The sequence below is a fragment of the Erpetoichthys calabaricus genome, chromosome 8 (genome assembly GCF_900747795.2).
Source record: "Erpetoichthys calabaricus chromosome 8, fErpCal1.3, whole genome shotgun sequence".
In the NCBI taxonomy this organism is placed as follows: Eukaryota; Metazoa; Chordata; class Cladistia; order Polypteriformes; family Polypteridae; genus Erpetoichthys; species Erpetoichthys calabaricus.
This window is the reverse complement of record NC_041401.2, coordinates 195,934,010-195,952,166: the sequence shown is the minus strand read 5'-3', so window position 1 is coordinate 195,952,166 and position 18,157 is coordinate 195,934,010. Positions and strand designations below refer to the sequence as shown.

The 18,157-nt window shown below is 45.6% G+C and overlaps 1 protein-coding gene across 32 annotated transcripts in view; it reads left to right on the top strand.

Moving 5' to 3' along the window:
* The window catches only part of clasp1a (cytoplasmic linker associated protein 1a), a 991,009-nt gene that overhangs the window by 288,906 nt on the left and 683,946 nt on the right, over positions 1–18,157 (top strand). For all 32 annotated transcript variants that reach the window (XR_007935484.1, XM_051930265.1, XM_051930261.1 and 29 more), the window contains 2 exons: positions 8,848–9,038; positions 11,116–11,244. Coding sequence is in view for 31 of the 32 variants with exons in the window: in XM_051930265.1 (XP_051786225.1) it covers positions 8,848–9,038; positions 11,116–11,244 (320 nt within the window). In the remaining variant the exon portion in view is untranslated. The remainder of the gene's footprint in view (positions 1–8,847; positions 9,039–11,115; positions 11,245–18,157) is intronic.

Here is an 18,157-nt window from a genome sequence, read left to right as displayed (position 1 = left end):
CCAGGGGCCAAAGAGCACTCAGTTTTATGTGTACACAACTTCTCCTCCACACAAAATAAATGCTCAGGATTGTCCTCCCAGGGCAGTGTTGGCAAAATACAAAAGAGCGCAATCAAAGAGAGTTTGCAGTACAAACCTGCTCGACTTCAGAGAGTGAAATCTGATCAACGGTGACTTGCAGACAGAAGGACACGGAATGGCGGCCCAGAAGGTTGGTGACATTTGGAGAGGCGACGTCTGCTCATTTGGGGACCTCAGACCTCCAGGCCTCAAGGAGTTTGGGCATCTGCTTGTTTCACCCTGTAATCATCCAACTTTAGTTTCTATAAAATGCGCCGCGAGGTCAGTGGGCCGTATACCCATCCTTGAAGTTTTAACTTAATGCACTGAGGGCCACCAGAAGTGATGCCTGTCCCTGCTGCTCTGGTCTCAACAGTGGATGGGGTGCCAGTCAGTCACTTGGCACACACACACGCTCGTTCCCACTGTGCCAGTCTAGAGGTGACGTTTTATCCAGCACATAGTGAGACGCCGTGACCGGACACACTGGATGTGACCTGACCAGAGTGGCACGGCTGGCATTTAACCCCAGGACTTGGCAGCTCTTAGGAGTAAATGCTAACCCCAGCACCACACGTTTATTCAAAGAGATAAAAAGTGAGAGGATTGAAGGAAAAGTCCAAACTATGGACAACAGCGAAAGACTCCCTGTTGTCCACAGTCTGGGGTCTTCCTTCAGTTCTCTCACTGTTTCTGTTCATTCCTCTACTGTGCCCTTCCACAGTGACAGACTCCATTAGTTGCCATTATGAACTGACTCCTTGGTCGAGTGACAAAGTTCGGTCTTTGTATTGCGGGTCATAATGGTGACCTGTACTGGAAATGATGAAGTGGATGGATGAAAGATCAAAGTGTCTTTACTTCTGAGAAGACTTCTTTATGAAGGGCGTTGCCTCTCAGAGTCAGTGTGGCGTGTGCTCCAGCGTTATAGCGTTTAAAATTAAGATGGCTATGCTGGACACTGCACTACGTTTGGTGGGGACGTCTCATGAAGGCTCAAAAGCAGCCCTTTGTTTAGTAGTTGATAAAGTCCGGTTTGTAGTTTATGGTACAGAAGAGTGCGGCTGAAACAAAACAGCATGAGACACGATAAGAAAAAAGAGGAGAAAACGTCAAGACGAGCGTCACCATGGGGTGTCTCTCCTTTTATAAGTCATTGTCACTTAAGATCATGCAGTCGAAACTCGTTTGTAAACGCGACTCTCCTTGTTGGTCGCGACTTTGATTTATCAGACTAGAGGCCGACAGACTGCGCTCTGAGTCGTTAAATCTGCCAGCCGTCATTTCACTGACTACACAGGAAAAGGAATTTGGTTTTGATTTGTCATATACGACTCCTTCAGAAAGTCTTCAAAAGCCCCTCACCTGTTCACCTTTGGCTAAAATCAATTACAGTCATCATGACACTCAATAACCCAGAATCACAAAGCAGAAACAGATTTTAGAAATTTTTTTAAAAAAATATATCAGAAACTAGCTGGACGTCTAAGACACGTACAAAACTAAGCAGTGTTAACATTTGCAGTGCACCATGTTATAGACTATTTGGTATAGTATTTGTAAAAGCAGCGTTAATGTTTGTAAAGCCCCATCTGTTGAAATGTCAAATGCAATGCACATGTCTCTGTTATGTCCCATTTGGTATGGGTTTTAATGTTTGTAAAGCCCTATCTGTTGAAATGTCAAATGCAATGCACATGTCTCTGTTATGTCCCATTTGGTATGGGATTTAATGTTTGTAAAGCACCATCTGTTGGAATGTCAAATGCAATGCACATGTCTCTGTTATTTCCCATTTGGTATGGGATTTCTAAAAGCAGTGTTAACATTTGCGATGTGCCATCTATTGGAGCGACAGAGACATAGCAGCCAGCTGGACACACAGATGCACAGACAGACACTTTTTAGTAGCTGTGCTACCAGTCTTAGGATGGGTTGGAGTCTTAAGTAATGAACGTAGACCTTAGCGTTAACGTTTGCACTGCAACATCTATTGGAAAGTATTTTGGAGTGTATCTACCAATAAAACGCTTGGCCTTTGTCTTTCCCACAGATGGCACACTACAAACATTTGTAGTAATAAAATGCATCACTTCAAACATTTAAGATGTGCCATCTGTTGGAAAGACAAATGCAATGCATTTTGTTATTTCGAATGTCTGTGAGACACCATCTGTTGGAATGTCAAATGCAATGCACATGTCTCTGTTATTTCCCATTTGGTATGGGATTTCTAAAAGCAGTGTTAACATTTGCGATGTGCCATCTATTGGAGCGACAGAGACATAGCAGCCAGCTGGACACACAGATGCACAGACAGACACTTTTTAGTAGCTGTGCTACCAGTCTTAGGATGGGTTGGAGTCTTAAGTAATGAACGTAGACCTTAGCGTTAACGTTTGCACTGCAACATCTATTGGAAAGTATTTTGGAGTGTATCTACCAATAAAACGCTTGGCCTTTGTCTTTCCCACAGATGGCACACTACAAACATTTGTAGTAATAAAATGCATCACTTCAAACATTTGAGATGTGCCATCTGTTGGAAAGACAAATGCAATGCATTTTGTTATTTCGAATGTCTGTGAGACACCATCTGTTGGAATGACAACTGCAGTGCATTTTATTACTACAGACTAGCTGTGCTACCTGTCTAAGACGAGTTGAAAATGAAAACGATCAATGTAGACCTTAGAGTTAACATTTACAGTGCACAATCTAGTGGAATGTATTTTATAATGCATGTAGTAATAGAATGTATTACATTTGTCTTTCCAACAGGCGGTACAGTACAAACATTTGTTGTAATAAAATGCATTACTACAAATGTTTGAAATGTGCCATCTATTGAAATGACAAATGCAGTGCATTTTATTACTACAAATCTTTGTGATGCACCATCTGTTGGAATGTCAAATGAAATGCATATGTCTTTGTTATATGCTATTTGGTATGGGATTCATAAAATTAGTGTTAATGTTTGAGATGTGTCACCTATTAGAATGACAAATGCAATGCATTTTATTACTACAAGCTAGCTGTGCTACCCGTCTACGATGGGTTGAAATCTAAGAAAACAATGCAGGCCTCAGCATTAACATTTGCAGTGCACCATGCACAGTGTATGTTTCTGTTATGTGCAATTCAATATGGGATTACGGGATTAGTAAAAGTAGTGTCAATGTTTGTGATCTGTTGGAATGACAAATGCAAAACATATTCCTCTGTTATATGCCATTTAGTATGGGATTTGTGGAAGCATTGTCAATGTTTATGGTGCACCATCTGTTGGAATGGAAAATGCAATGCATATGCCTCTGTTACATGCCATTTGGTATGGGTTTGGTTAAAGCAGTGTTCATGTTTGGGATGTGCCATCTGTTAGAACGACAGAGACATAGCAGTTGGACGGTCACACAGACACTTATCCTTATTTTAAGGTGGATGTTTGAAATACACCATCTGTTGGAGCGGTAAATTCAGCGAATTTTCAACAACTTTCATTCCCTCTGCCCAAAGACATCTCTCTATGGTTCAACAATGGAGCGATCTGGTTGCGGAGCGTCCGTGTTCGTTTGCCCGTGACTAAAAGTACACTAACTGCAGAGTGGTATGTGATGCGTGTTTGGACTACCCATAAGCCATTGCCAACGTGTTGTGTTACGTCAGCTTCTCTCTCTTGCGGTTACAGCCTAATTTCCAAATTGCCTCGACTTTTTGCACTACCCTCATATGCGGACGATGTGAAATTGTAAATGGCACTGATGGAGGGAATGCGGAGTCACAGTGCCTTAATACCCCTTTTTTGGCCAACTGACGCTTTAAAGGTTAATCTCTGAAGTGCTTGGCACCCATTTAGCAGCTTGAGCAGATTTTTGTTTTTTTAAAATTGTGGTATGAAAATAAACAGGTTTCAGTGTCAAAGTCAAACCTGCTGATGTGAAGGCTTGCATTTGACCCAGTCATTCCGCTGTCACCGTGCTGATATGTCACCATTATCCTTCAGCTTTTGAATGGAATACGATACGTGAACGTTTAGAAAAGGAGGTGCTGGGATGGCTCGTCAGCTTTCATCTGAGGCAGATTAGGTGTCGCCGTCTATTGTGTCAGAGCCAGCCCAGCTGATTCCTTAGCGCGAGGAGTGTGATCTCATTGGTGATTACCGCAGGTGTGACTCTAATCTGTGCCCACAAGGCCTCTAACAATAGGGTGGGCTCAGGAATTCACAAGTGGCAGACACTCAGAGCGCTGCTGCTCGCTGGGATTTGCGCTGCAGGTGCCTCACTGTCTGGCACCAACTCTCACCGTAATGGAGATTTTACATGACAGGCCCGTCTCGGGTTTCACGAATTCTCATCGTTTCATAAGCAGAGGAGAGGAGCAGAGAACAGTGTGGACGGTGATGTTATGCGTTATGGAAAAATTAGTGATAGAGAAAGGGGGCAGCTGGCTGGTAAAGCCGTGTTAATGCCATGAAGGAACAATAGGAGCAAAAGTCCAAACTGTGTCAAGTCTTCACTCAGGATCAGAGCAGGACAGCAGGTACGAACCTGGGGGGCAAAAAGAACACGTTTGTTCAAAAATACAATCAACCACGAGGAGAAAAGCATTAGAATAGGAGGGAAGTAATGCCTGAGGACGATGACGTGGCATTTAGAGTGCCCCCCACACTGGGTGGGACTGTGTGCCCCTCTGCTCCACAGCTTAAAATGACAAATCATTCAGACATCGCGATTAAAGGGCAACATTGCAGACTTTCATTGAAGGGGATCGGCACACATTTCAGTCACACAACACTTTTTCTACACAGCCCCCCATTTCAGGGGTGGCACCAGAATGTTTGAGACACAGCCATGACAGGTCTGTTAAAGCAGTTGTCACGTGTCCCAGCATGCACTGACTGCTTCAAGTCTGCGATTCGTCAACATCAGCAGGTGCTGAGTGTCTTCTCTGTTAAGCCATTTTCAGCTCCTGCTTGTTTTGGGGGGCTTTTTCTCTTCAGCATATGGAAGGCCTGCTCAGTTGGATTGACTCGCTTGGCCATTCCAGAATTTTCCATTCGTTTAGCTTTGCTGTGCTGCCTCAGCGGTGTGTTTGGCTCATTATCTTGTTGGAAGGTGAAGCGCCGTCCCCCTGAGTTTTGGAGGTCTTGACTGGACTTGATGTTTCTACAGACCTCACAATTCATCGGGCCACTGATGTCAGCAGCTCCATCGTCAATGAAGAGAAGTGTGCCAGGACCTGTGCCAGCCATACATGCCCAAGCCAAAACAACACCCCCAGTACCGCCATCTTTAACAGAGGAGGTGGTCTGCTTTGCAGATCCTTGTGGTCTCCACACTTTGCTCTCTCCATCATCAGTCTGCTGCAGGGTCCTCTTCGTCCCACCGGCCCACAAGACCTTTTTCCAGAATTTTGCAGGCTCTTTGAAGTGACCCTCCTGTTTCTGTGGTGTTCATCTCGCAGTGTGGCCTCTGGATTTCTGCTCGTGAAGTGGACTCTGACACGTCCACATCGGCCCCCTGAAGTCTGTTACTGGCATTTGGGGCTTTTTCTTGACCTAAGTGAGGATTCTTCTGTCCTCAGCAGTGGGGGGTCTTCCTTGGCCTAGCAGTCCCTTTGTGATTCCTGAGCTCACCGGTGCTTCATGATATTCCAGACAGTTGATTTTGGTCATCCTGAGGTCCTTCCCAATGTCTCCAATGGTTTGATTCTCGTTTTTTTCAGTCTCATGATGGCTTCCTTGTCTTTTATTGGCACTGCTCAAGTTGTCATGTTGAACAATGGTGACTACAGACTCCAAGGGGTAGAAGCAGGCCGAGGTCTCTGGCGAAGCCACGAAACCCACCTGAGGAATCACTAACACCTGTGATGCCAATCGTCCCAGACATTATGGTGCCCTGAAAAAGAAGTGTTGTGTCACCAAAATATGCGCAGATCCCCTTGAGTGCTTTAATCACGCCGTCTGAATTGTGTGATTTGTCATATTAAACTGTGAAAATCAACAAAGTCCTTGTCCCAAACTTTATGGAGGGCACTGCATACGCCACTTTCTCAACACCACCAGTAGTGTGCAGCATCCACCCGGACCACGTGATGCCCACCATTTTGTGCCAGCACCCCAACCACATGTGAGTTATTACGGGGTGAGAGAGAGAGAGCCAGGTAGAGACGAGTGATTAGGAGGCCTGAATGACTGAGTCGTGATGGGTGATTTAGCCAGGACATCGAGAAACCCCCTACTCTGTGGTCGAAAAATGAGCCCGGGCATCAGAGAGTCAGGGAGGGTCCCGGTGTTGCGTCACATTTGTATAGGCCAGTGTCCCCGTCACTGTCCTGGGGCATTGGGACTTAGACCACAGGGTGAACGCCCCCTGCTGGCCTCAGCCCAGTTACTGCCATTCAAGTAGGCTGGGGGGGGGGGGTCCGGGTGCGCTCATCCTGAGCAGTTGTGAAGTGCAGGTGGTGCCATGCCTCTCTCTGCCATGATGAAGTTTACGATTTATTTAGTCATCATTGGCAGAGCAGGACGTGGTGTTGCCAAAGCACAGGCAGTACAGTAAATAAGCAAACAAACAAGTCAACATCCAGACACCTGCCGGCAGCTTTACACCCGCAGGGGTGAGGATCTGTCTGTCTGTGGCGGGCATAAACATACAGGAGTGCCGGATGAGGGCTTTGGTTTTCATTTTTGTTTTCTGTGTGTCATTAAGAACTGAGAATATCCTGAACGCAGTTTGTACCTTTGGCCGGGTGGTCCTCGTTCATTTCTGTATTACACACTTGCCTTCCATCCCGTCTCTGAACAGCTGGCTTTGAGGAGCAGCCTGTGGTCGCTGAGCTCGGATTCGGTTCACGTTTGTCTTTGTTTTGCGCTTTCAGAACTTCCTGACCCAGTGAAGTCATCAGACGTCCAGAGCCCCTCATCAAAATGTCATATGAGGACTCTGAAAGTGGTGCTGCATGAGTGATTAGGATTGGGCCACCTGTGTGGAAGTCTTCTGAGGGCCAGGTGCCCCCCATATCCTCCTCGTGCTTTCTACCTGCAGCCTAACCATGCCATGATGGCCGCTACTGACCCAGAACTGAATGAGCGGGTTTGAAAATGGATTGACGAGTGTTGAATTTATCTTCTGTTGAGAAACACGCGGCCCGCCGGTCCTGAAGTAACGGTGGCTCATAAACAGCAAGCTGAACTTTACCATTTTGGCAACACGGTGTTTTGTTTCAAGCTTCACGGTGACCACATTACTTTTGCAATGCCGTGCTTGTTTGTCTTCTTTGTCATCTCTCACTTGTTCTCATTCTTGCGTTTTTTTATCCCATATTTGAAAAGCTACAAACAGTGTTGTCATTGTGACCGAAACGTCTCCCCTTAAACGAAAGTCATCGGTGTGCACTTTAATCGCGTCTCAATTGTTCGATTTGTAATTTTAAACTGTGGAACAGAGGGGCAAATCCAGGAACAAATGGGTCTCCAGCCCAAGCATGTTGGAGAGGAGTGTCTTCCGTGATGCGCCTGACACTCAGCAGATGTCGCCACCCTTCTTTTTCCTTCCTATCATTATGGAGTTCTTTGTTACAGTTGATGATCAATAAACAGAATTCTTACACTTGATTAGGAGTTTAGAAGATGAATGTAGCGTCTCCTGGGGGATTATCAATAAATGGGCTTGCGAGGACCGTTCAGCCCTCCAGTGAGACGCTTAGCTTCCCAGTTCCTCCCTGTGTGGATAGCGCTTTGAGTACTGAGAAAAGCGCTATATAAATGTAATGAATTATTATTATTATTATTAGCAGATGGCGCTGCTTTTCTTTCTGCCATAATAATTTCTCAGTAGTTTTAACTTTTCCATGGTTGTCACAGCCTCAGATTTTTTGGACGTTCCCGACCCTATCCATAAGCTCCCGATTTAGGCAGCAGTCCGCGAGTACCAGCATGTTGGCACGCCATATGTGTTTGACGCTCAACAGATGCCGCAGCTGTCCTCCTTCTTCTTCCTATCGCATAATTGACTTCTGCAGTTTGCTTCACACTCGGCAGATGTCTCTGCTTTTCTTCATCACCTTTTAATCTTCTGTAAGAAACTCACTTCACCAAGGTCAGTGGTGTCTCAGATTTGTTGATTCGCCGGTCATATATCACGTCCAGAGTTTTGAGGAAGACCAAGATCAATGGTCTCGCCCCAGAAGTTCATGAGTACCTGCAGGTTGCCATGGCCTATGTGCCTGACGCTCAGTGGGCTGTCCTTCTTCCTATTCCGTAATCAGCTTCTGCAGTTTGCTTTTCACTCAGCAGATGTCTCTGCTCCTTTTGATCACCTTTTCTTTTTTCTTTTTTTTTAAATTTTATTTATTAATTTTATTATAATCATTCCATACAAATACACCTTTTCAATCAGTTTGACGGTCAGTGTCGTCACAAACGTGTTGATTCACCAGCGCGTATCTCGTCATAAGTTTCAAGTAAGATCAAGAGTCTCGTCCCAGCAGCTTGTGAGTAATCCTGTGACAGACGGACAGACATTACCATTTTATTTAAATAGACATGGCTAATTCCCCACTCCTTTTGTGTGTCTGTAGAGGTGCTAAATACTTTTATGCTTTTAAAACACCACCCTGTCAGCGTCCATTTGGGGTATTTTTGATGTGTGCAGCTTCTATGGCATCTTGGCAGCATTGAGTAATTAGGCAGTTTCTTTTTTTTTTTTTTAGATATGTCTAATCTCTGTTCAAGACATTCAAATAAGATTTCTGGAAGTAACTGTTCATTTCTCTCCTTGTAAGTCCCCATAGATCACTCAGACCTGGTGGCGGACCTCCTGAAGGAACTGTCCAATCACAACGAGCGCGTGGAGGAGCGGAAAGCCGCCCTGTTGGAGCTCCTGAAGATTACACGGGAGGACAACCTGGCCGTCTGGGACGAGCACTTCAAGACCATTCTGTTGCTGCTGCTGGAGACACTGGGAGACAAGGATGTACGTCCACTCTGTGTCTCGTATGTTCTTATGAAAGCACTGCAGAGATGACTTTACAGACAGGAGCCGCCGTACAATTATCTCTTTAGTTTTAAACTTCTGGTACGGCCACATTTTTGCTTTGTCGACAGTTTTACATGAAACGACTCAATCAGTGACAAGTAAAGTGACTCTGATGTGACAGACAAAGCTGCACGTGTCCTCGCCCGGTGTGCAGGGCCATACTGCTGAAGCTGTCACCGCCAACCTTTGCACAGATTCCTCATTTGCACTGGGGAAGAGCACAGGACCCAACGGCGTCACTTTATTTAGTGACTTTATGGTGACGCAGTGCTGCCCTGCAGTAAGGAGCCCTCCATGTCCTCTCCATGCCTGTGTGGGTTTCCTCTGGACGGTCCGGCTTCCTCCCACTGTCTAAAGAAAGACAAGCAGGTTAGGTGGATTGGCGACTCTAAACTGGCCCGAGTGTGTGTGTGTGTTCACACAGTGGTGAGCTGGCACCCTGTTATACCTGCTTTGTGCCCACTGCAGGCTGGGTTAGGCTCCAGCTACGCTGACGCCAAGACCCGGGCCTGGATTGAGACACGACCTGTGCTTTATTATGGAAGCCCCTCATTTTTAGAATTTCATACAGGAAGGCCAAGCTGCTCCCCACGGAGGGTCTCGTCCGTGACGTTTTGTTTTGGGGTCACACACTGAGGGTTTATTTAGCGCCTGCACCTTCTGGTAACAAATGAACGCAGTCCTTCAAATACAGCGCGTCGTCTCTCTTTTTTGGTAAAGTAACATATATAAATATCGAGTACAGGTTTGAAATCTTATTTATAAAGATAGATTTCCACACAAGATGACAAAGAAACAAATCAAAGAAAAGAGCTTTGTTGTTTAATTTCAGTTTCTGTTTTTTTTGTTGAACTCTCGCCATGATGATTATTTTTGATTGTCAGTTATATTCCTTTAATGAATAAATCATCAGTGACACCTGAGATTAGTTACTGCAAAAATGAATAAACGTAGGGTGGGCAGGTCCTGGAGATATTCTCAGCCCCATGACAGCTGAAAGCCCACCTAATGGTGCTGGGACCTCACGTATGGGGGGAGTTTTGGCACAGTCGATGTCCGGTTTGGGTCCCCCTTGGAGTTTTGGTGCCGTTGATAATAATAATAATAATAATAATACATTTTATTTATTTGTAGGTGCCTTTCTAATGTCTTTTGATGTCTGTGATCCCCCCCCCCAGTAGCTTTGCTGATGTCGATGTCTTCTGTTCCACCTCTGAAGTTTTGCCGTTTGGGCAGCACACGTTCATTCATTTCCCACCGCTTATCCGAAACCGGGTTGTGGAGGCAACAGTCTCAGCAGTGAGCCCCTGGTGTCCCTTTCCCCAGCCAGCTCAAACTGTGGGGTCCCAAGGTGTTCCCAGGCCAGCTGGGACACGTAATCCGGCCCTCCCCGGGGGGGGGGGGGGTCTCCTCCCAGCTGGTTGTGCCCAGGGAGCCGTCCAGGAGGGATCCATACCAGATGCCAGACTCACCTCGGTTGGCGCCTCTCGATGTGGCTCTCCTCTCACTCGAACTCAAAGAGACCACAAAACACACATATCGCCAAATCAAAATGTCTCCCTGCACAAACCTTTTCAAAACTGGCATCAAATCTGGCAAACCTGCTTGATGTCCGCGTCCTTTGGTCTTCGTGACGCTTGTGAAGGATCAGTAAAGTGGCAACGTGGCACGTCAGGGGCCTCTGAGGAGCTGGCAGAATATGGTGGATTCACAGGTCTTATACTGAAGGACGCAAAATCGAGAAAACTGTCCCACTTAAGCCCCCCCAACCCCTCCCCGACCATTCCAAGGTGGTTATTCTAGCAGGCCGCATTGCTCCTTTACTGAGGCTTTGTAAGTGTTATGGGTGCCAGGAGAAGATGGCCGGCGGTTACAGAAGAGCATCCCCTAAACTAAAGTCACAAATCACTCGACTTACTTGAACTTTACCGATAATTGACAGCCATTGTCAGTAGACAGTGTTACTCCTTATGAGTTTTATGTCATTATTTTCTGCTTCTTCTTCTTCTTTCAGCATTCCATCAGAGCACTGGCCTTGAGGGTCCTTAAAGAAATTCTGAGGAATCAGCCAGCAAGATTTAAAAACTATGCAGAACTCACAATCATGAAGACCCTGGAAGCGCATAAGGATTCTCACAAGGAGGTAAAGCTCGCCTGTGGCTGCCATCGCAGGCCCACTGATATGTAGCACGTTAGGAGGGCCACCTGACGGCTGAGACTGTGCAGTGCAGGCCTGCTGTCCGTTTGTGGTCAGCACTCACAGGCTGACGTGACGTGCGCTTTGCTGGCCTGTCAAATCAATGAAAGGAGGGATGAGTAAAGGGAGCACAATAAGTAAGAAAGAAAGAAAGAAAGAAAGAAAGAAAGAAAGAAAGAAAGAAAGAAAGAAAGAAAGAAAGAAAATGAAAGGAGGGATGAGTAAAGGGAGCACAATAAGAAAGAAAGAAAGAAAGAAAGAAAGAAAGAAAATGAAAGGAGGGATGAGTAAAGGGAGCACAATAAGAAAGAAAGAAAGAAAGAAAGAAAGAAAGAAAGAAAGAAAGAAAGAAAGAAAAAGAAAGAAAGAAAGAAAGAGGATGAGTAAAGGGAGCACAATAAGAAAGAAAGAAAGAAAGAAAGAAAGAAAGAAAGAAAGAAAGAAAGAAAGAGGATGAGTAAAGGGAGCACAATAAGAAAGAAAGAAAGAAAGAAAGAAAGAAAGAAAGAAAGAAAGAAAGGATGAGTAAAGGGAGCAAAAGAAAGAAAGAAAGAAAATGAAAGGAGGGATGAGTAAAGGGAGCACAATAAGAAAGAAAGAAAGAAAGAAAGAAAGAAAGAAAGAAAGAAAGAAAGGATGAGTAAAGGGAGCAAAAGAAAGAAAGAAAGAAAATGAAAGGAGGGATGAGTAAAGGGAGCACAATAAGAAAGAAAGAAAGAAAGAAAGAAAGAAAGAAAGAAAGAAAGAAAGAAAGAAAGATCTTTTCTGTCTGTCTGGTCGGTTGGTTGGCAAGGTGAGCTGAGCTTTAGCGTAACTCGTCACCTTCATTTTGAGGATGGCTGCTTTGGTTGAAATAAAGAAAACACAAACAAACAAAACCTTTTTTGTAAAGTTGGATCTTTTCAGAATCTCCTTAAATAAATAAACAAATACGTGAACAATTGTCTCTAAGTAGATATACATAGACACACATTGTGGTCTGAATACACACCAGAATGACTAAATAGGAAGACATTTATAAAGAAAGAACAAGGTCCGACTTGTCAGTCCCAGTCCCAGTGAGGCACTATACAGGCGTGTTGCTGTTGGTATTTAGGAGCCCCCCCCCCCCCCCCATTAGCGTTTCTGCTGAATGATTGGTTAGCTGAAGTCCCCACTACTGATGTGTCACAGAGAGGATGGGCAGTGTTGTTCATAATGGCACTTAGTTTCACTCTCTCATCCTCAACTATCTCCAGGGGGTCCAGAGTTTGTCCCATAACTGAGTCTCCCCTTTTAATTAGCTTGTTGATTTGGGGGGCCTCTCTTGAAATGATGTGACCAGCCCAGCAGACCAGACTGACCATCAAGAAGTGAAGATGTGAAGGATGTCACATTAAAGGAATGCAATCTCCGACGTAAGAAGTGCCTGCTCTGCCCTTTCTTCTACAGTGAGACCAGTCTGACCTGTCATTGATGCAGACCCCCAAGTACTAGTAGGAGTACACCCCCTCTACACTCACATCCTGAGTAGTGTCCAGACATGGAGGCTCTTTGAAAGTCCATAAGCAGTCCCTTGGCTTTGCTGATGCTGAGTTTCAGACAGTTGTCAAAGTTCTCCCCCTGACTCCTCTCCTTGGTCTCGTCCCCCCTTATTGATGCACCCCCATAAGTGCAGAGTTGCCAGAGAATTTCAGAAGTGACCTGACCTGCTGTTATATTTCTAGTCGGAGGTGCACAGAGTGAGGAAACGGGCGGGCCTGGTCCTGCTGGTGCTCCAGCCTTACTGAGAGGTGCACTAAAACAACAGAAGTAACGCTAATTCTGCCTGTGCCGTCTGTTAGCCACACTAATCCATAATTCATACGTTCAGAATAAAACCTTTTTTTTTTTATATCCTCTTTGTCCATGGAGTCCGTATATGAAATGTCAGACGGAGTGCATGAGGTGCCTGGCGGTTGCCTTTGCTTGTTGCCCAGCTGAACTGACAACTGGAGTTGTAACTTTTTTAAAGAAGGCCCAGACAGAGCCGAGCAGGGCAGAGGGTGAAGCGATGCCAGATAAGAAAAAATGATTTTGAAGTTTACAGGGAGATGTTGTGAGTGATAAACTTGTTATTTTTTTGTTGTTGTTGTTGTTGTGTTTGTTTTTATCTCAGGGCTCATAAACTCAAATTGCTGCGCTGGCTGTCTGCCCTCTTCAATGAGTAACTCGGAGCCGTAATGTTCAATGTAGTGTAGACGACGACGACGTCTTGAGAGGTCACTCGAGGCACAGCATTCATGGGCCTTACATAGAAGAGGCCTGAGTGCTGCTCTCCGATTACAGTGTGTGACTGCAAGTGTTAGAAGAACAAAAATGACAACATCTTAAAACCTTGTTAATGACGGGTGTTGTTTGTTGTGATAAAGTCGCTATATTATTAATAAAGTATCTATCTATCTATTATATAGTGCCTTTCACTATCTGTCTATCTATCTATCTATCTATCTAGCCATCCATCCATTTTCCAACCCACTGAATCCGAACGCAGGGTCACGGGGGTCTGCTGGAGCCAATCCCAGCCAACACAGGGCACAAGGCAGGAACCAATCCTGGGCAGGGTGCCAACCCACCGCAGGACACACACAAACACACCCAATAATTCATTATATTTATATAGCGCTTTTCTCAGTACTCAAAGCGCTGTCCACACAGGGAGGAACCGGGAAGCGAACCCACAATCTTCCACAGTCTCCTTACTGCAAGCAGCAGCACTACCACTGCGCCACCTGTGAGGACATGCCACACACCAAGCACACACTAGGGCCAATTTAGAATCGCCAATCCACCTAACCTGCATGTCTTTGGACTGTGGGAGGAAACCCACGCAGACACAGGGAGAACATGCAAACTCCACGCAGGGTGGACCCGGGAAGCAAACCCAGGTCCCCAGATCTCCCAACTGCGAGGCAGCAGCGCTACCCACTGCGCCACCGTGCCGCCCATCTATCTATCTATCTATCTATCTATCTATCTATCTATCTATCTATCTATCTATCTATCTATCTATCTATTATATAGTGCCTTTCGCTATCTATCTATCTATCTATCTATCTATCTATCTATCTATCTATCTATCTATCTATCATTATATAGTGCCTTTCACTATCTATCTATCTATCTATCTATCTATCTATCTATCTATCTATCTATTACATCTACACAGTGCTTGTGTCCCTACTCTGAGGGCTTTACATGTGCAGCGGGGAGCCATGTGAGGCCTCCACCTGTGTGATGTGACAGCAGCCATTTTTGGGCCGATACACAAAATATGATGTGAACACAGGATGCAGGACCCGTAAGGCAGCAATGCTAACCTGCATTATCCATACAGCCATTTTCTAAACCCACTTTATCCAGAGCAGGGTTGCAGGGGAGCATGGAGCCAATCACAATGAGTTTAGGGCACAAAGCAGGAACAAGCGCTGGGTGGCACACTCACAGACACACACACACACGGGCCGATATAATGTGACCAGTCCACCTAACCTGCATGTCTTTGGACTGTGGGAGGAGGAAGAGACTGGAGCATCCTACACAGACACGGGGAGAACATGCAAACATGGCCTCCTAACTGCAAGGCAGCAATGCTACTCTGACAGCCCATATCTTATATTATATTATCCATCCATTCTCCAACCCACTATGTCACGGGGGTCTGCTAGAGCCAATCCCAGGCAGCACAGGGCACAAGACAGGAAACAATCCCAGGCAGGGTGCCAACCCACACTACAGACAATTGAGGATCACCAGTCCACCTAACCTGCATGTCTTTGGACTGTGGGAGGAAACCCACGCAGACACGGGGAGAACATGCAAACTCCACACAGGGAGGACCCGGGAAGCAAACCACAGGTCTCCTTACTGTGAGGCAGCAGCGCTACCACTGCGCCACCGTGCCACCCTATATTATCCATCCATCCATCCATTTTCCAACCCGCTGAATCTGAACACAGGGTCACGGGGGTCTGCTGGAGCCAATCCCAGCCAACACAGGGCACAAGGCAGGAACCAATCCTGGGCAGGGTGCCAACCCACCGCAGACCCTATATTATATTATATTATATTATATTATATTATATTATATTATATTATATTATACTAACTTCATAAGCCTGTGCTGTAAAAAGCCCAGGCTCCTAGAAACCATTGAAATCGTCAGAAAAAAAAATTGAAATGCAGAGTTGGCCGTTTCGTTTTGCTGATGTGCTCGCCACCCTCGTCTGTCAGCAGCTAAGTGAGTTTCTCTCTCGTTTGTCTTTCGTCTGCGGTTTCACTTTGGTGACGGAGTCGCTTTCTTTCAGCTTCATGCTGTAGCCTCGTACTTTGTTCTTCTTCTGACTCGCTAACTTGGGGCCGCCTCGCTGGCTCTTTGAGCTTCATGCTGTAGCCTCGCATTTTTTGGGCCAGACAGACAGACAGACACACTTCCACACGTAGACGTTTATATATTATATTATATTATATTATATTATATTATATTATATTATATTATATTATATTATATTATACTAGCTGTCCCCCGTGGCTCCACCCACATAGTAGTGAAGCAGGACAGCGAGGAGGGTCCCGCCCGGCTCTCCACTCCTGACGTCACTCTTTCCTCTCCACTCAGCCCACAGCCTCTCTCTCAGATTAGCACGAATATATCGCTCCTGCAAGCGAACTCTGATTCTTAGTGCAATGAGAGAACCTGCAAAATTCACCGAAATGTTCAAGCAAATTTTAGAAAAAAGCCCGATTGAAATCCGTGAAGTAGTTCACTCGTTGGCTAGCTAAGTGGATGTAAGATACGCCCCGAGGCTGGAGCGTGAGTGAGGAGGTCTTCTCTGTCTAACACGTCAAACGTTACTCCTTCACAATCTCTAGATGATAATGTCTGCTGAACAAACAGGGATCACTAGCTAAGCAGCGGCGAGGTGCGCTCCAACACATGGCGAGAGTCGGGGCGACTCAAACGGAGGCTGGCGCGTGAGTGAGGAGGGTCCCGCCCCCTGCCCTCAGCCCGCTACGTGTCTCTCGGATTTGTGCAAATAAATCGGCACCGCAAGCAAACAATATGACAGAAGTCACAAAATGAACCGAAATGTTCAAGCAAGTTCTAGAAAAAAACCCGATCTAAATCCATTAAGTAGATCTCTCGTGAAAAGCGGACAGACAGACGTAAAGACACACAGACAGACAGACGTTGGGTTTTATATATATATATATATATATATATATAGAGAGAGAGAGAGAGAGAGAGCTTATATTATATTATATTATAAAGTCATCCTAATACAGTTCACGTACTTCTTCTTGGATGGGTTGGCACTCCACTGCAGAGCGCCCGTACTCATAGCGTGCAGAGACCGAGTTGCCAGTCCTTCCACCCTGTACATCTTTTAGAGCCCAATACAGACCTGAGGACAGCATACAAATGTCACTCGGCCCACACACGTCTGGCAGTGGCACTAGCTGATCCCGCCATGCTGACTGCTGCACTGTTCTGCTCTGCTCTGTTTGGTGCCAGAGAGTGGTGACGTGCCACATGCTGATTGGCACATACAAGTGAGAATGTAACTGGCAGAAATGACCCCCTGAACCTATTATATTACTTATAAAATGTTATTTTAATATTCTGCCAATACATACATGTTAAATTAAGGAAAAAAATATGGAAAACTCGGACAGCACAAGAGATCTGCTGAATGTGTAATGGAGACGTTTCCCTGATTCTTCGCTCTCCAGTAAGGCAGACAGTAAAACTCGAGTGCAGACTTTGGCCGTTTCCATATGTCTTCTGTTCAAAGTGAACGCCGCTGCTCTACCACTGCGTGTGTCTTCAGTGTGAACGCTGCCAGGTGCCGGGTGAAGGCACTGAACCTGCTGCCTGCGCCCACCGGACAGCCATACTTGTTTTTGAATCAGTTTACTCTGTGGTGACTTTTCAGCTCTTGTGTATCAAATAGCCCACTTAATGCCCGTCATTGTCCACGTGCGCTGGTGCCTTAATAAACTTCAGTTGTCGTAAAGTGCACCTCCCTTCTAGAATCATTGAGTTTAATATTAACTTGCTTTAATTGCTACTGCTGGTTGAGTAAGCTGGAACTAATAGAGGAAAAAGGCCTGCTTGCTTTAATTACAAGAACATGAAGTTGGGTGGCACTTGCCCGCAGCAATTTTTTACTTTAAATGAAAAGCGAGTGCCAATATCAGTTAAGAGCAAAACACGTTTCACAATCTGCAAATGGAAAAATCCTGGCTTTTCGATATTTCCCGTGCGCTTTTGCGTATTTAATCTTATTTTTTTTTTTCCTAGCTGCACACTAGGAGTGAAAACGACTCCCTTTGTGTTTCTGAGATTTCTCTCCTCGTCTTAAAATGGAGGAAAGGTTCAAAAATGGAGTAATGAGCGAGCTGTCATCGCCAGGCGAGGACCCTCAGTGAGGCCCACCGTACTCCTGGTGCCTCTGGCTGTGCCGATGGGGTTTGCTCTGCAGATGCGTGAAGACTCGCTGGTGTTGAAACTACAAACATCAGGCCAGGTGCCCGTGTTGTGCGATGCATTCTGATAACGGAGATCTCGGCAGAGCGTGACATTTGTGAAAGGTTCCTTCAGTTGTCCCCCGGGATGATATTTAAATATTGTAGAGTTAAATGGAGAAAGCAGGAGCCGCTGTGCCATTTCAGATTACGCCGCGTGGCTCACCGCAGGCTCACAGCCGCACTTCACTCGGGTCTTTACTGTCAGTAACTGATCAGGGTTTGGCAGACTTCTCTTCTTTTACTGTTGTTGTAATTATTTCTAATTCAGGTGGTACGGTGGGTAGCATTGCTGCTGCACGTTTCTCATTCC